General features: G+C 44.4%; 2 protein-coding genes across 10 annotated transcripts in view; one reads left to right on the forward strand and one right to left on the reverse strand.

Annotated features, from left to right (window-relative positions):
- Positions 1-995: 995 nt before the first annotated feature.
- The window catches only part of LOC128873276 (neuroligin-4, X-linked), a 328,845-nt gene continuing 307,322 nt past the window's right edge, over positions 996-22,518 (reverse strand). For 3 of the 6 annotated variants that reach the window (XM_054116733.1, XM_054116732.1, XM_054116735.1), the window contains 4 exons: positions 8,359-8,692; positions 7,509-7,772; positions 6,839-7,001; positions 996-4,706 (listed from right to left, as the gene is read on the reverse strand). In XM_054116733.1, coding sequence (XP_053972708.1) covers positions 4,557-4,706; positions 6,839-7,001; positions 7,509-7,772; positions 8,359-8,692 — 911 coding nt within the window. In that variant the 3' untranslated portion in view covers positions 996-4,556. Of the gene's footprint in view, positions 4,707-6,838; positions 7,002-7,425; positions 7,773-8,358; positions 8,693-22,518 lie in introns of those variants that run through there. The other 3 variants (XM_054116734.1, XR_008456382.1, XR_008456383.1) reach the window with 3 other exon arrangements.
- LOC128873278 (uncharacterized) lies at positions 1,748-11,028 on the forward strand. Of its 4 annotated transcripts, XM_054116736.1 has the most exons (5): positions 8,761-9,271; positions 9,356-9,458; positions 9,540-9,667; positions 10,099-10,133; positions 10,202-11,028. In XM_054116736.1, the coding sequence occupies exons 1-5, from the start codon at positions 9,051-9,053 to the stop codon at positions 10,348-10,350; spliced, it is 636 nt and encodes a 211-aa protein (XP_053972711.1). In that variant the 5' UTR covers positions 8,761-9,050; the 3' UTR covers positions 10,351-11,028. The 4 variants fall into 4 exon arrangements, 1 of the variants encoding a protein (XP_053972711.1); XR_008456385.1 differs by lacking the exon at positions 8,761-9,271 and adding an exon at positions 1,748-1,813 and having other exon boundaries at positions 9,540-10,133; XR_008456384.1 differs by lacking the exon at positions 8,761-9,271 and adding an exon at positions 2,115-2,238 and having other exon boundaries at positions 9,540-10,133.

The following is a 22,518-nucleotide window of genomic DNA, read 5'->3' on the forward strand; positions in this document are numbered from 1 at the left end:
TATTATATTATAATGTTATAAAGCATAGAATCATATTGATTATGCATTTATGAAAAAAAAAGAATGGCGTCACTGTTTTAGGTGACGTGCTAGAGAGAGACAGAAAACGTGTGCGAGAAGGATAGAGTATGCAAATTAGTTCATCGCTCACCTTTAGACTATAAATTAAATAAATTGAAAACTATACGCATCATAGTAATCGCGTGAAAGCGCCAGGACCTGCAGTATTTTTAGTTTAGAAGTTGTTGAATAACAGCTTACTATTGACCTTATGGAGCATCCTATATTTAGGTGCGTGCAATGTCTGAAATATTTGCGCTGGTACGTATGCAACTGTGCATGCACGCGTTTGATGTCTGGTATAATGCCAGAGTACAATATGAAATTGAACTTCGTGTGGCGTAGTACCAGGAGCGAAGTTAAGAGTGATTACGTGCACCTACGAGTATTTGGTTACTTAATGATCGATCAGATTTACACGTTTCTGCGAGGATGTTAGAAACTGGCGGAGCGGATCGATTGGTGTTTGTAAATGGCATGCTACAATAAAATATACAGGGTGTTCCAAAAATGTTGTAACACCTTGAAAAGGGTGGTTCAGGAGGTGATTTGAAACAACTTTTTCCTTAGCGAAAATGTTGTCCGAGGTTTCGTTAAGAAGATATTAAGCGAAAACCCCGACCAATCAGAGCGCGAGTATGCTGGTTGAGCGTAGGCTACGCGCTAGGCGGCCGCGCTTATACGCTACCGCGAGCGCTCCCATCGACATACTCGCGCTCTGATTGGTCGGGGTTTTCGCTTAATATCTCCTCAACGAAGCCTCGGATAACATTTTCGTTAAGGAGAAAGTTGTTTCAAATCACCTCTCGAACCACCTCTTACAATGTGTCACAATATTTTTGGGACACTCTGTATAGTTGGTAACTTAACATCGATTTGCTTATTAACTAGACTGTAATATTCAGGTAAAAGATTTAACACGTACAATTAGTATCTCCATGTATTTGTTATATATTTACAATTTGATAACAGAAATGTTAAACGTAACAGGTAGTCTCGCCCTCGGCCGAAAGATTAGTTTCGAGTCATCTTTCGAGTGGAGCGCAAGGCCAGCTAAAAGTCACATAAATATAATAATATTCGTCATAATAAATTCATTACAATCCGTAATATGTATATGTAATATACGTTATTTAAATTTTCTTAAACATCTGTTAAACAGATTCTGTTTAACCGGTTCAGTGTTTCTCTTCAGCGTTATTCTCCTTTAACCGACCGCGGCTTGTTCTTAATTACCTCTACTATTACTCGCTTTTCTTTTTAGTCTTTAATATATTCGGATTGTCCGTACTTGATGATATTTATTATGTAACTTTCCCACGAAATTCCGTTACTTCCGCGAGTCCTTTTTTTTTTTTTTAAATGAAAAGAAAACGTTATTCGGTGCAACAAACTTTGTTCCTCGTTCTTATCTCGTTCACGATAATGTCGAAAACGTCCAATCGGTTTTCTAACGTCGGTGCCATACTCGATGAGAACATTGAAAACGCATCCTTTGATTTATTCTGCTTTAATCGCTTAATGTATGTACAAAAACTTTGATTCCTTTTTTTTTAACTAACACGTGCTCTTTTCCCCTTTAAGCTCGGTTTTCACGGCTGAGTTTCGCTTTATTTAAAACAGAACTTCAAGTCCATCGAACGTGAGAACTTCCTTTAACACGTTTACTGCTTCTAACGCAAGGTGGCGCTACTACGTTTGAAACACGAAGGTAATAATATCGTGTGCTCCGGTTTTTGTGTTTTCAACGAAGGTAGCTCAACCAAAAACTTAATTATTCATGTTAATTTTGATCTTTCAACAGCAGTGAAGGTGTTAAACTCCGTTCAGTGATTAATCCTTCGAAGCACACTAAATAAATGTTATCTAAACAAAAGTTAACCTTGTACTAGCTGAGTAAAACATGGAAATTAGGACAGCGTTGCGCCAATTGTTATAAGATGGCGCTACGAATATTAAATAAATTTGAAAATTGCTTCTTATCGTTCTGATGGATTAGATACACTCTGCTGTATTTTACCTCGTGAATTCCCGAGTTTTCTGGCAGTGTGTTACGCATAATAACGGATTTATCTTATTCTGTATGTTACACCTATATGTATACGTATATCTTTACAAAAAGTCACGCACACTTTCGGTATTCATCGAGTCACTTGTCTTCCCGACACTTTGACATTGGTAAGAATTAGCGTGGATTCGTACAATTTTCGATTACGCGGTGTTATCTGTGAAATGAAATCTCTTTTTTTATTCTTCGGCGGCAGATTCCTCAGTGTTACCAAAAACGTAGAAAAAACGGTGATTCCCAATGCGTCGATAAAACATCATGAAAGCGACGAGTCTTTCTCAAAAGAGGCATCGTTCGGTTCAATTTTCGTTTCCGAATGAAAGACGAGACCTTTTGGGTAACAGTTGTGGACAATGGGATGATTAATTGAGTTGTTAGTCGATGACCAAAGCTTTTGATTGGTGAAAGTGATTGGTATCCTCTAGGAGACCTCTCAGATAGAACTATTGGTTGTTTGATCTTCCTGTTTTTGTTTGCATTTGATTTTGTAGAGGGTAGAAACTATTTATGGCAGTAAAGGTATTCGAATGAAAATTACGTCGTATTTTATGAGATTTTTGAAGAAATGGAATGTTTGTGGACGGTCCATCGTGCTTGCTACTTTCAATTTTGCTATGATCCCCAATTCCATGATACATTTATGGAGCAATTCACATGTAAACCTTGTCTGCTTGTTCAATGAAATATGGAAAATGATGTACAATCATATATTGTAAATAAGAGTACTTATTTATGTAAAAAATGGAGGCTGTAATTAATTCAGAAGGAATCGGAGGATGATCGCAAGATTTAAAAAGTCCATTATTGTGTGGATGTTAAAGGAATTCGAATGATGGCTTTTTCAATGTTATTCCCTTGTGGTCCTACTCTCTTTTCAAAAATCTACGTAATAATATATTAGGTTGTCCAGAAAGTTTGTGCCAATTTCTAAGGAACATTCAAATACACGTTTGAATTTTAATATATATTTATTAAATTGCATAAGTGCCATTTTGTTCCACAACCTTTCCACCTTTTAAGGAAATGTATGCATGTTATTTGTTTTCAACCACTTCGATGTATTCAGACCTGTACCACCTGCCAAAAATCGACATGGACTTTCCGGACAACCCAATATTAAAATACATTAAAAAATATTCCAAAAAAAAAAAATAAATAAATATTTCGATACTTCCAAGGACTACATCAAGTACAATTATTCACATTGTTTTGTTCATCCCGACAAGCAATACATTTTTTGATAACTCAGCCAACAGTTGAGAGAAAGGTTCAGAAACAGATGTCTTTCCTCTTTGATCAATCAAAAGCTAGTCGACCGGTCAATAGGGCAATGTTCTTTCGATGATCCGAGCTTTGATCTCGCACACTTACACCGCGTAACGTTTACAGAGAAACGAAGAGAGAAAGGGAAAGAACGGACGACTAAACGGTACGCGACACGAGTACAGGTCCTCTTAGAAAGTAGCAAACGTTTTTTGGCGTTCTTACGGTATAAATTCACTTTATGTACAAGGAACATCTAACATCGTAGTGGATAGCGTTTTATACAGGGTTCTCCATGATCGATTCATGTTGTTGAGCGTCTCTCTCCTCTCCCCGTAACACCTAGAATTTATTATTATCGACTAGCTAGCTGAATGTACTGCGTTTGATTCCGTTTTGAAATGATGTTTGATTGAAGTTCGATTGAATCTCCTCATCGAGAATATTTACGATCCATTTATCCCGATCACGATAGACTCCTGGTATCCGTCGTGCCATCCGCCGTGCCAAGATTCTCCCTTTGGCATCCTCACAAAAGCCTAGACCTCTCGAACCTCCAGCTTGACGTTCTCCCGAGTCGTGGTTCTCGCGAGCTTTCAAAATAACCTTCATCAAACGTTTCTGCTTCGATCGCAGCTCAGCCTCTCGCAACCTTTCAAAATAACCGAACGTTCGTCGTATCTAGACCCTCTCGAGAGTCCTCGTACTCGCGTGAAGTAATTCAATGCCTAATAATCACATCTCTACGAAAACCACTCGTTCTTTATCTTGTCCATGATCCGATTGCATCGCCCGACGTCGTTCCTGCGACGGATACCTCGTATTCCACCCATTGTCTCCTCTCCTCTTCGACTTTCGTCGCGTTTTTCACCATCGAGCGTAAGCTCCGTCCACCCCCCTCCGTTAGTCGTTTGGCTCGTCGTCACCTGGACGCGCAGGTAGTTGATTAGATGCTACTTGCTCGGATCCAGGTGCCAGTCGAGCGCTTTGTTCGCCGCAGCCTTGAGATCCCAGGGAACTCGAACGATTTTCCAAAGATTGTTCAGCCTTTGGTCGACTCGCGTTCACCTCGATGGGACCTCGAGCGGCATCGACGAGACTCTTAAAGCAAGGTCGATGCCGTCAGGACATCCGGGACGACTGGCTTCGGAGGGGGGTCCAAGCATCACACTCTCATCTCGCTCATTGCTGCCTGGGACACGCGACTCGACACTGTGGCGCTCTGCAGTAGGGGCTGGTTTTCTGGTGGACTCTTTGCTCGAGGGGGTGGTGGTGCTCTCGGTACTGTCAGGTGTATAGATCCGTTTGGTGGACCCTGAAAGTTCGAGCTCGTTAGCAGGGCAAGGGTTCTCGGTGGCCAGAGTTGGGGGTGAGTTTTCTTTCTCGACCCTCCATTGCAGGAATGTTTATTTTGTTAGAGGGGCATGGTGTGATTTTATGGTATGAAATTCAGGAGTTTCTTAGTTGACTTGAGAGGCATTTTTAATTGTATTATGCAACGGAGGGTGGAGGTTAAAAGGACTCGAGAGCAGTGGTTAAAGTTTCAGGGAGAAACCTGTGTCCTTGTTCATCAGGAAATTGCTTTATTAGTACGTATTTATAATGGAAAATTGATCTGGAAACGTGAAGCCTATCATTTAAATTAGGCAAATTTCTTCGATATATAAAGAGAGGACGAATACTTACGGGACTAACCGTATATTACATTTTCGATCGAAACTTTTGCTTTTCCACAAGGACATAGCTTGCACCCCAGAAGCCTCGAACAGGATCGACTATCAGATTGGGTTGTGAATCTCAACGAAATGAAACTCAAAGGACTACTATTTTCACAAGATTATTTAAATAATTACCGATTATTTTGCAGCGTGTGATGCACTGTGATTTTAAAGCGTTCTAGAATGCGTTCTGGAATTTTATGAACCGCAATTGAAGTCTTATCATTCCTTTGTTACTTTATGGGAACTTGCAGCGAACTATGGATAGAAAGCGGAGCCGGTCCGAAAAGAGGCACTCGACGTAGGTATCGATTATTGTCAAGAAGTTTTCTCGCTACCAAACGAAGCGTCGAATGCTTTCCTTCCGACAATTCGCCACTCGACTCTGTTAAGTTCCCCGGTAACGAAATTCTTGTCAATAAAGAGATTTCTCTTCGTTTGGAGTTCCGACTGTTTGATCGACTCGAAATGAAATCTAGTTACGGCAACTTTGAACAATGCTTCGCCGTTAATTAAGGATATTTATCGGAATTCCAAGGAAGACTAAGATCGAATGGAAATTAAGGGAAGTTAAGCGCGATAGTTGAATACATCGAAGGCTATTGTTATCAAAAATAAAAATTTGAAACCGGATACGTGGCCTGTAGGAAATGGTTCAACAAAAGGAGTCGAAGGACATGGGTGCAGAACATTGATTAAGTTAAGACTTGAATACTTTTGGGGGCAAATAAAACGAAAGATGAGCTCGAAAGCAAATGTCTGGAGCTTTAAGAATAACATAATGGAACAGTCAAACTAAATAATTTGTTAATAAATCCTCGATGGAAATCGAGATGTTTTAGTGAAAATGAAACTGGACATCAGAAGTGACGAAATTAACAGCCATTAAAGTTTCGCTTAACGGAGCTCACCCTGGTCACGAGCTAAATTTAGTAACGAGATAAAAGGTGATACTGTTCGTAGGTAGAATAATGACCGCCGAAGAATGTCAGAAGCTTTGCAGTGTAAATTTCATCGGGTCGGCTCGGGAGTTTAAAAGTTCCTTAATAAGATTATGAATTAAACTTTCGAACGCGCTTGGGTCGTTAACCAAACTTTTTCAAATCAACGACGAACGTAAAATTTTCAGCCCCCTTCCCTCTGCAAATAAACTTCATGTTTATGGACAATAAGAGTCGCGAGAGCAGAGCGTTATTTTTTAAGGCTTCCTCGTTTCGACGAACGAAAAGTACCGTTCGCGATGTTTTCATTACGTTTAACGAATGAGTACTAATCAGAACTCGTCGCCCGTTAAAGATTTAACCCTCGACGGCCCAAGTGTTTCATAAAATGAATCATGAAACGCTTTCATCTACTGCAACCCGAAGCTTAGTTCCATCTAACGAGTTTCGATAGGTGCAATTGGCCAGAAATGAAAAAAAAAACGCACCTCCGATGTAGTCAACATTCTTCAGGGAAATTAAGAGAGCGAGAAAAATTGCTGATGCTAATAAGGAAACTCGATATCTGGGAAGATTAAAGGAGCAAGCCGGGAAGGAAGAAAAAGTAGCAAAGGAAGCAAGGCGCCATTATCGACACAAAAGAAGGTGGGAAAATCTGGTAACAGAAGCAGGGGTGGATTAACGGTTTCGAGTAACGCGTTAAACGGCGTAGTTATCTTTGCATGATGGGACCCTTATCTCCGTGAGAGTTTGAACGTAACGTTTGAAGTAAAACGATCGGCTCTCACTTGGGTTTGCGCGTTCATGTCCTGTATGACGGAAGCTCGGGGAAGAGTGGCATGCTGTTGCTGATGTTGCTTTTGATAGTGATGTTGATGAGGCAACGTGTGAGTTCCCTGGCCCTGTTGGAGAAGCGTGTTGGGATCGTTCGGAGGGCCTTTCATAACGTTCCTGTAACGACGATCGATCTTTACGAGCTCCGTAACGGTCAGGGACGAGACGCAATCGTCGGGCATGTTGGTAAATAAAATTGAAAGTCGTGCAGTGGGTTACAATGAGGGAAAAGGTGGCCATCGACGGGACAGATGCGAGTATACCGAGATAAATGGCATGTAGCTTGGGCGAGTGACGTGAATAGTATATTTACAAACTAACGATAACGATGTTACGATGATCTCGAACGTATTCGAGAAAGGGAGAGAGTACAGCAAAGTGTCTAACACGATTACTAGCGTAGCTTTCGTCTTTTATAAGCCGTTTGCGTTATTCACAGATGAAGGGGTGGGGGGATGGCAGAGAGCCACTAACGAACGGGGGATGTACGATAAAAAAAAGTGTCAAGATGACTACGGAATATAAATAGATATGCGACCACCTTTTCGTTGACGTGCTCCACTGCGCGCTCATTAATAAGTCACGCTGCTCCTTTGCTAGGATTAATTCACACAGGTGCAGTACCTTCTTAACATCTCGTTTTCAACGTCGACGATCACCTGACCGCCACCGGGGAAGTGGGAATGAGGCGGTGGCGGCTGTTTGAGCTCGGTGAAGCCACGCGGTCCGCACTGTTGATTCAACATCTGTTGCTGCTGAAGGCTCTTCACTTCGAGCCGCGTCTTGTCCCTCTGATAGTAGACGCCCGCGAAAATGAGAACGTTGAGGATCAACAAGCTGCACCCGATGGCGATCGTGACGCTCAGGGCCGTCGAGTACGCGGCGTACCTGTTCGACAAGGAAAAATCAACTTTTCAATAGGCTGACGATAGAATCATTTTTACGACGAATACTCTGGAGGTGGTCGAGAAAAATTGGCGACACGGGAAGAGAGCACAGGGACGGTAGAATATTACTTATGTGGAGATAACTAGATAGTTTACGTAATTGGACTTCATGAAGACCCATAAGGGATGCGTGAGTCGATAAATGGATTTCGAATAAATCAAGTTCGAATAAATGAAGTTCGAATAAATGGACTTTTACAGTATACGTATATTACGACGATTGCAGCTTTTATCAGTTTAGATTTAAATAAGACTTCCATAAGAGAAGCCTTAGGCGTAGAGTCCACGAGAAGGGTCCACACGCTTTATGGTCGCAGACATATTAATAATGGAGACAGCCAAGTGTTTCCGTTTCCCGAGGACTTCACAGTCTCTCCACCATTGTCTCTGTTGACTCTGGCAAATTTAGCTGCAATTACGGCAAAGGGACAAGCGTTCTTGAGTTTAAACGCTCACGCCAAGGAGGATACCGTTCGTTAACGTCTTCATTACTTATAGTGTAGCTACTGAAACTGCTTATTACGCACCCAGCTGCGTCCAAACTGGCCAGGGTATCTGTGCTGGCATTGTGAACGTTCTGGAGGTTCGTGCTCTGGATGTAACTGACACAAGTGGCGGCGTTATAATCGGTGGTGGTCGTTGGCTCGGTGGTAATGTTTTTCCTTTTGAATTCCTCGCTGATCCTGCTGAGAGGGTCTGGCCTTACTAAACCGTCGTAAAGGCCAGGATCAGAGTGACCTCGGAATAGATTGTGCCTGGAGTCCACTTCCTCCATTCCTGCTCGATGAAGCTCTGGGACGAGACGTAGCCACACGGAAAGTTGATGAGCTCGATAATGACTCTTCGACCTTAGTTTGAGACCTGGAACAGAGAGATCGTAGGCTTCAGAAGCCGAGCTCGGTGTAAAAGTTGCTACGTAACTCGGGTGAAATGAATTTTTCGCTCGTAATAATCCCGATTTTTATTTTAGTCCCGTTTTAAACAAAGAAAGTTTTTTTTTTGGAGGGGGGGGGGGTGGGGGGAGGGGCGTTCTCTCATTAAATAGTTTCAAAATGCATTTCGTGTATAATGCCATTAACGGCGGGCAAACCGGGCATTATGATACTTCGTAAAGTACGCTTCATTAAAAAAGTTCCGAAATCGTCTTCGGAATTTTCCGCGTTGCTTGGTCGCTGTACATTATCGAGTTATAAAATTCTCAACGTGTAATGAAGAATTTATGATGCCGCTACACCGTTTCATTGCAACCAGAATTATTCGCGTTACTCTTAAAGCAGGGAACGAAATGAAACTGTATTCAGAGAAAAATTTCAGTTCCCTGGTGAAAGGAGAAACAGCGAGACGTTATAATTTCGCTGCGATAAAAAGGCAATTACTTCAACCGGGTGCGTCTGGGTTGAGGAACATGAAATGTATTCTTTTTGCTGAGGCAAATGAGGTGTACTGTTCCGTTTCTTATTTATGCTTTACTTCGCTTTTCAGCGAACCAAGAATTAGCTAATTTCGAAACGAACCTGTTTCCAGTTTGCATTGGAAAACGAATGTACTGGCGTTTCTGAAAATTTGGGGGGATGCGAGCTTTGGAAGAGTTTTAGATTCCTGGAACCGTTGGTCCATTGGGCTTTGGGTAACTAGAAGCTTGCATCTCTAAGACCTTAGAATTTTAGATTTTTAGAACTTCGAAACTCTATGTCCTGATGTTTTTTAGAATCCTGAGACTCTGATACTCCAGAACAGTAGGATCCCAAAACCTCAGGATCTCAAGATCTCAAGACCTCGATACTCAAAAACCCCAAAATCTCAGGATCTCAAGGCCTCGAGGCTCCAAGATCCAAGGTACCAATAAAATTTTGGAAAATTCAGCATCATCTAAACATTCAGACCAAACCAGATTCCCGTCGAACGCAGCAAAATTTACTCAGATACATGCAAATCATTCGAAAAGCACCACTGCCATTGACGCTGCATTAATTACGTCGAATTTTTCGTCGAAAATACAATCTGGAGCGGTCAGTTAATTAAAGCTGGTAGCTGATGAATTTGTCATCTCTGAAAACGAGAAAACGAGCGTCGGGAACGTGCGAACGCGTGCATGTAACTGGAACGTTGAAATTAATGAAAATAATTGTTCCAAGCGATATTCGGGATAGTTTGCCGGTAAACGCGCATTGTCCTGGATGCTAAGAATTAACTGCGAGGCTAACCGCGGGGAACACAGGCATTCCGTAGTCGAATGCGTTTCATTTTACTGTTTTGGCCATTTGCAGCAACTGCGAATCTGAGGACCGAAAGAACAAGAACGGTAATTTCAACTGATTTCACGATCTTATTCAATGAATGCTTTCATCCTAACATTTTGGTAATTTACAGCAGTCGCGAGTTCGAGAATTGAAAGAACGGAAGCTGAAATCCGAGGATCCTTACACCCGTGCTCTCTTCCACAGTCGAACATGAAGTCGAAGATGGCACCTTGTTCGATACAACACACAAACCTTAGTAGCAAGGACTGCCAAGATTAAAAACCAGAAATTAACGCACTAACTATTTTTCCAACAACCAACGACCACGTTCCCCAAGAAAACATAAAAATATCATCCGGAACAAAAGGTGGCGCAACTTATGGGAGGACGCGATGCATGCAGGAGCACCCGGAAATTCTGATCGATGTCGCGTCTCTATCATCCGTGGTGCGTCAAGACGGGAACATTCTCGAGACATTTAGAATGGAAACATTTCCGGGTGTAACACAACGACGTGGACTTGAGCGCAGAATGCGCGGGAGAGCGATTTCCGGCGTGGATCTCCTGTATCGAGCTCGTGAATCATTTCGAAACACGACATTTGATTTGATGGAGCGTGGCCGTTGTGAGGGGACAGAAGGATAGGGGGTAGAGCAGGCCTAGCCAGGCCCGGAAGCACTTGAATCATTAAGTTTAATCGGGCTTGGCCGTCGTGGTGGGTACGGTAGTGTTGTGTTTTGGTTTTGGAAGAAATAGAGATTAATTCACGGCCTTCGGGGCACTCGAAGGCAGAGGGGAAATGTCAACAGCGATCATTCGACCTACAACGATCATGTCGCTACAAACATCGGGTATATCAAACAATCGTGTATAATTTATGAATTCTCTATCAGAACTGTAAATACATGACTGTATAGTACAGGAAAAAATTGTAAATAATTTATGAATTTTCCACAAGACCTGTACATGAGTTTTAAACTGGACCTTTGATCTATCGTGGTATATTTAGTGTTAATGGAGTTTCTGAGGTTGAATCCTCTCTCTATTTTTGTTCGTTTTCTTACGTCTATCCCGCGAACGCAATCGTACTCGCGGCAACGCGATTCCGTAGCGAGTTTCGCTCGTCAAACGTTTACCCGATCAGCAGAAGAACATATTTGAGTTGCCCGTACGCCCTAATTAAACGGGAAAGTGCATTATAAAATCCAAGCGGGCGAGCGTAATTCAACGGGAGATTTATCGGGGTATAAAGCGTTTTCTCCCCCGCTTTCGAACAATTAGTGCTTGGGAGAATTAAACGCAATACGGAATTGAAATAATTTCCCCGTTTTATTTGATCGCGAATCGAATTAACTCGCGTCGAACCCTGGCGACGTGCGCGCCGGTATCGTACGAATTATAATTTCCACGTTTTCAAGCGCACTTCCAAGGATTATCGTTTAAATTCTCGCGGATATTTACATCTCTCGATTGGATCACGTCCAGCGAAAAATTACAGTTATTAATTCCATCGTTCGATTCGCGAAAGTTGTACGCGCATGCCATGGGGGAGGTGCGGGGAGTAGAGACAGGAAACGGACGCGAAAAATGATTTCGAAAGTCTACAACAAGGACATTAATTTTGTCAGGCTTCACATTAGGAATTTATATCGATTCGATTTGAAAATGAATCCTCTTATGTTCTTCTTCAACCAATAACCTAACGAAAGTTAAGTTCTAAAGCCGCGTGAATTTTGTACGCATTTTACGAGGCTTCCACGTGGTGGTGCTCCTTTGGCCCATCGTTTATCGCCAGATACAGTTCGCTGTTCGAGAGTGATAACGACCGTCCACCTTTTTCAGTTGATTCCCGCGGACCGTTGCGCGACTGATGACCGATAAAATCCATTTTTGGCTGGCCATTTTACAGCTTTTCACCCTCCGTCGCGTGTATCGTTCGATTTGAAAGGGCAGCGCCGAATTGATTGCCCCCGGAGTACCGACGACCCGGTTGACGGGACCACGGTTCAGTGATTTCCGGTCGACGACTGATTCACGAAGAGATTTTATGCCCGCGATCGACTTTTCACGGACATTCCCACCCGATCTGTGGACCGCTCTTTTGTTCCCTCGACGTTATTTGCTCGTCACTCGAAACATGCTTCCCCATCCATAGCGTTCAAGAGAGGTTAGGGGAGGTCAGGGGAGAAATGAAGGAATTTTAGTGTTTCCTTTTCTTGACTCAATCATTTCTCAAATTATAAATTAAAAGAATTAGTTGTAGCTTGACTTTGTCCATCAAGTTGAGACGAAGTTATCACTACCACAGTTGTTATTAATCGAGGTTTCCTGGTGTTTCCTTTGCGCCCTCTGTATCCAGTGTGTTTTTTGACTCTTGAAGAAGCTGGTTTCCCCCCCCCCAAAAACACTCATTTGTCCCAAGTTCTTCGAATCGCAGAAGATGATCGCTAGAGGTGGCGTTTCGCTAGGAAATGTTCGTATCCGAAGCGTTCTAATTTTCTGGATAGATTTAATACGATTTATTGCAAATCGAAAGCTTGGGTGCACTTAAATATTGATGCATGCGGTGTCAGAATATTCCTGGTCGCGTTCCTATCGTTGTTCGCATGGAAGCTATCCGTTCTCACGTATGGATAGTCACGAGATCGAGCATGCTAGGTTCTTGGATGCTTGACAAGAGCTGAAGGGGTTGAAAATGCAAAATTCCGCGCATGTTCTTGCTTAAATACAAAGTTGCTTCGTTCGGATCTTTTTTCCCAAAAATAATCACTCCACGAACTAAATGTTTTCGTCTCGACTCAACCTGAACTCAACTTGAAATAAGCGACGAGAAGTGGGCAATCATCCCTGCAGTGAATCGTAGCACATTTTCAGGATCATTTTTCTGTTCTCCTATTTCTTGTTTTCCTCGTTCTCCAGTTTCCGCGACTCGTCGAAGTTTGATCCGTTCGACTTCCTCTCGCGTGTTTCGGATTGTCTCCCCGAGACATCTTTCACGGCCCGGGACACACGGAACGTCGCGTTTCACGACATCCTCCAGACTTAACTGGAGATTCCCCCGACTTCTCTTTTTCGCGATATGCATGCAGGAAATCCTTTCTTCGAAACTACGCGAACAGATGTACATCCGAGACGATGTAGCTCGTTGAAATTTTATTATTCAGAACGACGATTTGGCAATCTCCGAGGAGCATTCATCGACGTCTCGATTTTCTGTTTGGGATCGCCAAACGGAAAGTTAACCCGCGAACAAAAAAGTACAAACAAGTAGCAACGGAATTTTTAGTCGAATCTCGTCAAGCGTTCATTCAAGGTTCCGACGACATGTTTATTATTTACTCTGTATTCGAGATACCCGCAAAGAAGTATCTCTTAAACTTCGGTGCTGCACGATACACTCCAAGGAGAATGTCCCTCGTAAGACGAAAATATTGTCACCGTACGGTGTCCAAGAGTCTCAGAACCGTACAGCTTTCCTGGGAAACATTTTTCCCTAGTTCTGAGACTAAGGAAAAATACTTTAGATGATAAAGTTGCGCGAGACACGGCCGTGTATACGCGCGAACGCACACACACATACACACGGGAAAGTTAACGACTTATTCTTTTAAGACGCGCTAAAACTTCCAAAGGACGTCTTTCCTGTGCAGACGCCATATTCTCTCGACTTTTCGAGGGCCTTCCACGGGAATATCCAGGCTGCTCGCTGCCCGCCAGAGAATAAAACGAGAAAACCCATCGCAGTAGATAAGTCGTGGCATAAATGCCAACACATGTCTCATGGTATTTTCTTCTGCTCCTGTCGCGATCCGCTCCATCTCCTCGTTCTTTTTCCCCTTTGAGCCCCACCCCGTGGTTCGATTCTCGGGCTTTCATCCGTATTTCACGTGCCAGCTTCCCGTCTCTATCCCGAAAACCTCGCCCAACCCCTGTTCTTTCTTCTCCGCGCTTTTCCAACCCTCTCGTTCTGATAGTCTTTCGATCTCGCGCTCCGCTCGAGGAGGCTGCTTGATATGCAGCCTCGCGCCAGGGTTTCGGTGGGGGGAGGGAGGGCTGTATTCGATCGAGAAAGAGAGAAAAACCTGACCAACGAGAGCTCCTTCGGACACGACCTCTCGTGTACAATAAAAGCTCCTCTTTCAACGGACCGACCGGACTGCCGGCGAAAAAGCTGCTCCTTTCGCAAAGTGCAGACGAAGGGTGCACGTTCAGATACTCCCTTGTCACCGTCAACTTCGCCCTGGGAATTATAATTTTAGCCACATTGTCGCTCGTCTTTCTTGTATGCTGATTTTTTTCGTGAAATTGTACTCGCGGCGAAACAGGGTTGAATACTGTCCTACTCCCAGGGTTGAATACTGAGGAGTTAATTACCCCAGTCGTGGGGTAATTAACTCCTCGCTGAGGGGATGTTTCATTTTTTGGAAGAGAATGGAGGTAACGATTCGAGAGCTATGGATGGATGTTTCATTTTTGGACTTACTACACTCAACCCTACAAAATTCTCATCCAAAGCCTACGCAACCCTCTAAAATCGTCCTGTACGACTATCAATACGCGAGGCACGGGTGAAGAATCCTTCCTCGACTCGATTACCCAAGTCGAAACCGTCGTCCCGTTAATTCTCAACGTCTCTCAAGATATCCGATGAATTTTTAAGTCGTCCACGAACGGATGGTTCGTCGTCGCGTTTAATTCATGCGTCTTTATTAAATTCGAACGGACCAGGCAAGAACAGCCCCCTCTCTCTCTCTCTCTTGACTTTGTTAATTAAAACGAGATCGCGCGTTCTTCGCGGATATTACGTAACGCCGTCCGGAATAGGATTTGACGGCAGGAAGCCGATCTGGTTGGACAGGGAGCGTCGGGTCTCGGGAAGAATAAAATCCAGGTGGCGCGAGGTTCTACTCGACGAATACATTTCCGTTTTTTTCTGTCTCCCTCGCGGTGCAGAAGGAAACACGAGCAAACAACATTACGAAGTGTCGTCGTGGTCCTCGAATCGGATTTTCATATTGATACGCGAACTTTCGTCAGGGATCTTTGGACCCTCGAGTCTCAGGATGCGAAACTCGCCTCGGTGCTTCTATTAGTCGGTTCTTTTCCGTTTTCTTTTTGTGAGTCTATGCTGGGTTAGGTCTGGCTTTGGAGACGAACATATTTATAATGAAATATTTATTTGAAAATATCAAACCTATAATTTAATTTAGACAGATTTCTTTAATGGATATAGAAGGTACGGATATTTATGGGAATGGCTGTATTTCCCAAATGCTTGCGCAATATACATATTTATTTCTTCTTAGACAAATAATTTCCAAGTCCTCCAAGCCAATTTTCTTTAAGCAATCCAAAGCAATACCCCCTCAAATATCGACCAGACAGCAATTCATGTAAGCACCAGAAACGAAATTTGAAATCGTTCCAAATTGATTAACCTTATCGCCTCCGATTAAGCCAGAAGCAAACGGAGCAGCCAAGCGACGAAGTCCGTGAAAATTGACACAACGAGCTCATTCCTGGCGAGCCATTCGGCGTCGACCAATGGCAGTCTGGCTGGCAACGGGCACGGCTTCCGGGCAGAATTATTGTTGGAGTCGTCGCTATTAACGGAAACGCAGAATTGCGAAACCATAGAGGCGGAGGTCCGTGGAATCGTCGTCGAAAACCGTGAAAGCGGTTACACGACGGCGAACGATCGTCGACTCGCGAATCGCTTTCTCCTTTGTCCTCTGGATTCGCCTCGTTCTCCTCTGGTTCTCCCTCGAGCTTTTATCGTCGTGTTTTTCATAACCTTAAGCCCCCTGCACGGCCTCGATAATTGCGTGGCTGCTTTAACTTTCATGCGATACCCTTTCACGGACCACGGAGCCTCCCATAAAAACTCCAATGGTCGGTCGCGAACCTTTTAAGATACCATCTTTATGAATCCCTCTTTGTGCGACGCAGCTTCAGGAGCTTATCGTTGTCGCGACGTCCATACCGCGACGAGGGTCGTTTCGACTTGTACATACTTTGCACTCCGTTCGACTCTGCATCTTCCTATGTAGCTTGCATCGCCTTTTACCATATCGTTTAAGTGAAACTGGTTTCATTGAAATTATTTTGATATCTTTCTCACGTACAATGGGTATCCACGTTCTTATTTCTTATTCTTATTTCTTTATTAATTTCTCTGTGCACGCAGACTGCTCCACAGAGTTTCGTCTCTCGGAGTTAATCAGTTAGGATAATTGCGCCCATCTCTGGGACGACTTTTCGGAGACGCAACAGCTTCGAGACACTTCTCGGGCTAAATACCTCAGAATCGTTGAACCAGTTTCGCCAGAATGGTGGCAAATTGTAATATTCATAAGATTGCGTCTTCTCCAAGGCACGACTATTACGCGCCCGCGTCTGTGCGCCTTAAAAGACAACGACAGTGAAGACTTTCAGTCCTGGGTGCCATTAGGAAAAAGTGTTTCGGAGCTCGGATAGGGTCGAAAATAAAAGGAACGGGAGAAAAGGCATTGCGAGGGTGGCGCTCGTGGAACGTATAAGTTTCTTCCGTTCTTGGGATTTTTAGCGGTCACGAGTTCGGGAAAATAACGTTGACTGGACTAATTGAAAGTATCGTTTGTCCTCGTCGAACTTTTGATATCGAATCAATGGTGATACTATTATTATCAAAAATATAAATCAGTCCTTTGATCGCGTTTCTTCGCCTACTACCACAACGGCTATCACGATTATACTAATTGAGGAAAGAAAAGTTTAATTCCAACGCGTGAAATCAGTTTTATCCAAGGTCGTCGACCCACCTTCGCTCCTAGCATCTCCACGAGTACTGTCGTTATTTTAACCTACGAAAAAGAGCCCGCGACCGCACTAAGGCCAGAAAGGAAATTAATTCGCGAAAATACAGCATTATTTCACCGTGAAAGATAATCTCAGCGGTCGAGGATCGTCGTTAGAGTTTTCCTGGAATGCAACTGAAAACCCAATTAACCCGAAGAATTTTTCCAACGGGAAACAGCCGGCAACGGGAGGTGTGTTTTGCGAAAACACGGTTCGCCGAGCAAGCAGGAATAAAAAGGGATGCCTGGAACACGTCCACTTATTTACTTTCGCCCTTTACCGTGCTCACCCTCTATTAAACGTCGGTTTCGGCGGGACAACCGATCTGGGCGCCCGCAACAACCTCACTTGCCGGGTCGTTCGCATTTGTGGTAATTGTCGGGGTAGTCCCAGGGTCACGGGGGTGGCTCCAATCTCGGCGAGAAGATGGGTGTCCTCCAATCGCGCGTACGTTCTCATCTGGATAGAGCTCCCTTTTGTCGTCGCGGATTTATAACGACGAAGATCCCTTTCTCTTTCGTTTGGCGTAAATCACGGAAGGGGTTCGGGGTTCGTTGGGTTTGGCGACTTCCAGAGAGTTGATTTACGCGTCGTCGTAAGCCCTGCGTCTAGCAATGATTTGATTTGCGTTCGTGCTAATTTGCTACCAGGGACGGGATAAGCTTGGCCACCGAGGGGAATTCTGATGCCAGTATCGCGAGTCCAGAATGACTTCCCGCGGTGAATCCAAGATCAGGAAGGATGCGATGGATTGAAGGAGGGTAATGGGACCCTTGAGGATTTCGAGAGTCGCGTTCCTCCTTGGCTTCGAATCCTACCTATGCTCCTCGTCGTAATTGTCGTCGAATTACCTCTGACAAAAACTTGATGTTTCGACGATAGAGATTACTCTAGCCTTGGTGGAAGGCTGGGTGAACGCAATGGAAGGTTTTACATACAGTCGATCCCATAAATATTCGTATTCTTTATGTCTAGTGACGAAATTTGTTTGTTCTTGTAAATGCTAATACTGTAAAGAAAATATTACGTCGACTGGAATGGTTCATTTACGAAGATGAAGATAATTGTTGAAACCAGTGGATGATTAAAACTTGTGGTATTTACGATGTTACGACAGCTGAGATTATTCTGCTTGACGATGATGAGGTTCTGTTTGCTGGAATACGACTGGGCATTTCTCATTTAAATCTCTGAACGTCGTTAAAATTACGAGCACTATATCTCCTCACTTTCTTCCTCTGTCTACCTTCGTCACCAGCAGTGATTGGAAAAACCCTAGCGCTCGAATAAATCTGAAGTTTGGCGATATGTTTGTCCGGTTTCCTCTTTCAAACATTTTCTAGAAAAGGAAACGAGATAAACACATTTTTTTTGCCCGTCTTTGGTCACCAGCGTTTCCGATCCCTGGAAAAATTCTCGAAACCCTCCACGATATTCTCGAGATCTCACACGCCCCTTCTGGGTACCTGGAGTATTTATTTCGTTGTAAGCGTGCACGCCCGCTTCGAGAAAAGAATTCGGCGCAGCGTGCTAATAAAACTCGTTCCGCAGGCTGTGCGTTATCCTCTTTAAGTCGTCTTGCAGGAACTTTCCTCGTTACGGTTTGCCGAAGGATGCAAGTAAGCCGCGAGAAATTCGTTCCGCGGGTAACGAAGGGCCGCAGGAGGGAGGGAGACGAGGAAAAACAAGAAGGAGTAATTGCGAGGAAGATGGGGGAAAAAAAAGAAAACAAAGAGGACGAGCTCGTTCCCGATTCGACATTTAATTTGTCGAGATTACCGCGAACGTAAAGTGTTGGGGGACCTCGTGACGACGGAACGGCGGTCCCTGAATTACGTTTTAATCCCTCGCCATTGGCCGGGGCTTGTAAAGTGATTAAACCGCCGGAGGAAGCATCCAGTGGCCCCTTTTGTCCGTCGCGTTTTTCCTCCTAGCGTAACTGTGCTTTTCTCGAATGAAAACTGGCGCAATGGGTCACGGGGAAGATCCCTAGCAGCGCGCGCGACTTGCTCGCTAAACTAAGGAAAGGAGTCTTCCAATTAAGGAAGTAGCGAGTCGAGTTCGCCCCAAAAACCACGAATTAGTGGGTAACCCCGACTGTCGACGAGCCAGTCTCCACCGCGGCCACGGAATTCTTCTTCATCGTGGTACGAATCGTGACAAAGGTTTAACAAATTACAGCAGGGGACCTTCTTCTGGTCCTGCAAATCTTCGAGGCAGAGAAATCCCGGAATCAGAGATATTTAACGTTGGACACTCGAGGTGTACGTGTTGTTTTTAGACATTGTTGAAAAAATTGATCAATTTGAATTATAGTTACTGTTTAACATCTTGGCACCTTGACACATACAGTCAATCCCATAAATGCTTGTACCTTCTACGTCCATTGAAGAAGTTTGTCTAAATTAAACGATAGATAGAATCATTTAAAATTCGCCTCTCTAGAGGTTAGATAATAAATGAAACACTCATAAAGAGGTCTAGAAGGGTAACTTCTCTCATGCATCGACCAGTTTCACCCCCTTTTAATCTCACATTGATCATTCCTCGTCTCATCAATCGATTACAGTGCCATGACACTCAGCCTATCTATTGTAACAGCTTTTTCCCAACGCCTCTCCTCGCGTTTCACTGGCCTGGATAACGAATAGCAAACGTCCAGCCACGAGAAAGTCGAATCACGACGAGACGTTTGGAAAAAGCACCGACTTCGGTATGCAATTACTCGAGGGTAATCGGGTCGCGCGAATCCAGCGTTTCGCGATTAAGAGGATCGATCGTGCGAGCCGACGATTGTCATTGTAGCCGAGTTTCGAGCTTCTGTCGGGAGCTTATTTCAATTTCCGATCTAATAAGAAATTCCTTCGCAACTATTTCCAGCCGCCCCCAGGTCGTCGCCACCTCGATTCTCCTCCCGAAAGTAAATTTGTCTCGCGATCCTCCTCGCGCTTCGTTCCTCTTCTCTGCTTCTCTTTCTCCTTCTGTAGATCACCCCTATAGCGCCCATCGCCACTCTGGCAGCCATCTTCGGTGTCCCTCGATCCCCTTACCCACTCGAAGCGTCGCTATCGCGAGACTCTTCGAACCTTTCTCATCCGTTCGTCTTCTACACGACTTATCTTCCGCTATCTGAGACGGTAACCCTCTCGTCTCGTATCTCGCCGTTTCTCAACCCCTGCCGCGTTCTATTTCTCATTTGTTCGCCGGGGAGTTTCACCGGAGAGTTTCACCGGGAAGCGAGGATATCTCCGAGCGACATGACCGAGGCCCGCGGGCGATGATTATTTCGCGATCAACGGAACCCGTCGTCTTGCTTTATGCGCCCTGTTGCGACACGGCGGTCTAGCACCGCTCCTCGCGGCGATAAAGCAGCGTCGAACTTCCCTAATGGGGGCAATCTTCGGGATGGAGAGCCTCGAGTCGAGGGGTTACAGGTCAGGGACCTGTAATACGTTCAGGATTCTTTGGAAATTAATTGCGACCAAGGTTCAGGTAGCATTCGTAGAGAGTAGAAATATTTTTGTTTCGGCAGAAATTGGGCTTTATTGGGAGTGGCAAGCTTGGAGTGGTCTAAGCGTAGAGTGGTCCAAGGGTCGAATGGTCAAAGTGCAGAATGGTCAAATCATAGAGTGGTTTAAGCGTAGAGTGGTTCAAGGGTTGAATGGTCAAAGCGTAAAGTGGTCTAAGCGTAGAGTGATCAGCCCCGATCTTAGCGAGAGTTGTTCCACAACAATGATCACCTAATAAACTATCAGGCGTCACGCGACAGTCGTTACCCAAATATTCGCGTACCTCGCAGCTCGAAGTTAATTAATCACCCAGCGTGCTTGGAATCGGAGGCTGGCCGCGTACGAACGGCCCATAAATCTCACCTGGCTAGGGGGGACGAAAATTTTATGAGTGGCCACGTGAGAAGGATATGAATATTTCATGGCCCTCTTGGACAGTGGGCTACCTGATAACGCGGTGCGCGCGATAAATCATTTTTCGATCTAAATGTAAATAAAGCCGTGCCGCGATGCTAATCGAGGCCTCGGAACTGTTCACCATCCGATTCAGCTCTTCTCCGATATATTCTTTCCAGGTAATTTTCAAGGATGCACTGGGTGTCCCAGAAAAAAATACGGTCTCTTCGACACGTTCGTAAAATGAAGACAATGTGCACGATGTTTCCGTCATGTTATACATGTAATATCCACGTCCACACCATCAAACGTTATTTAAATTCGTAATTGAGGAATAGTGTCTTGTATAAACTAGAATTCATGCGCTAGAGTGGGTCATTTACTTTGTGGGCTCTCTGTGCGCGATCAAAGCGGGCTGTATAAAGGGTCGCAGAAACAGGTAGAGGACGCCGACGTTCACGAGAAGCCATTGCTATCGGTGGATCATTCCTTCTCAGCCTTTGTTTCGACAGCTTTAGTATCTGCAGCCAACACGTCCACTCCCAAGGGAGGGGAACCACCCGAGCCGCTTCTTTGTATCTTGAAACGAAATAAATTGGACTATCGACCGTCAGCTGGTCGCCACGAGACACATCGCGCCAGGTATCCTACGTGTCGCCTTAAAAATGTATGAGGCTGAGAAGAGCGAGTGGCGACGACCCATTCGAGCATTCTTTTTGTCATCGTGTGAATAAAATTGTTAGGAAGAAGGTGGTTGAAAAGTAAATATCAATTAGGATATTAATATAGAATAGTCGATATATAAAAAGATCAATGACAATGGAATCTAAAAGTTTACGACTAGACCGCGAATATTTAATCATCTAGTACACCTGTAATATGCATAAGCATCCTCAGTCTATTTATAACCTTCTCTTTCTCAGCCAAATAAATAAGTGAACGAGCAAGTACGCACTCGACGTAGCACACGCAGCCTCTCACGAAAAGTCTGAGCAATCACGCGCGATTTCTGTTAACACTGGCTCCTGCAAACGGAATTTCATCGCGCCATCTCGCTAACGAACGCGACGCCGTTTCTTTTCTCGTCGAAGGGTAGAACCGACGCAGGGTTAATGGACAGCCAAGTCCTTCCGACGTTGAAGCTCGAAAGGAATTTATTTCCCCTCGTCTGCGTGAGTTCGTCAGAGGCCATTAGCACCGAAGAGGAACGGGAGTGTAAACATGTTATTCGAATTCCGTCTTCATATCCGTTTCCAGACGACGGTGCCACCCACTCAGTGCCGAGAAACGTTACTTCGCAGGTTGACGAGGTCGACTAAGTCGATAAAATAATCACAGACAGAGAGAGAGAGAGAGAGAGAAGGCGCGATGGCGTAAAGGGGGCGAGAAACGGAGAAAGGTCTCGTAAAGACGTTGGAGAGGGTAAGCCGAGTCAAATTAGGATGACTTGGCGCGTTGGAAATGGGAAAACAAGAGGGAACGAAGAGCGGGAACCCTGGGATGATAGGGTCGCCTCGAGTGGCGAAGCTTGGCATAGCTGGTTCTAACTAGCATTGAATTAGCCAGGGATTACAGATCCTGGCGCTATCGATCTTTGACGCTCGCTCGTCTGCGAACGCTTTTAGATTACGTTCCGCCGCCTGTTAATCTTCCGCCTTGTTGACTCCCTCTGCCCGTGCGTTAATTCCGTTATCGTCTGAACTAT

The sequence above is a fragment of the Hylaeus volcanicus genome, chromosome 3 (genome assembly GCF_026283585.1).
Source record: "Hylaeus volcanicus isolate JK05 chromosome 3, UHH_iyHylVolc1.0_haploid, whole genome shotgun sequence".
Taxonomy (NCBI): domain Eukaryota; kingdom Metazoa; phylum Arthropoda; class Insecta; order Hymenoptera; family Colletidae; genus Hylaeus; species Hylaeus volcanicus.

Bases quoted from the DNA above. Each gene is read 5' to 3' on its own strand.
- LOC128873278 (XM_054116736.1), top strand. From the start codon at position 9,051: ATGATGCCGCTACACCGTTTCATTGCAACCAGAATTATTCGCGTTACT. The intron at 9,459-9,539 runs GTAACTAGAAGC...GATGTTTTTTAG, and splicing joins GTTGGTCCATTGGGCTTTGG to AATCCTGAGACTCTGATACT. The intron at 9,668-10,098 runs GTACCAATAAAA...GGCCATTTGCAG, and splicing joins TCGAGGCTCCAAGATCCAAG to CAACTGCGAATCTGAGGACC.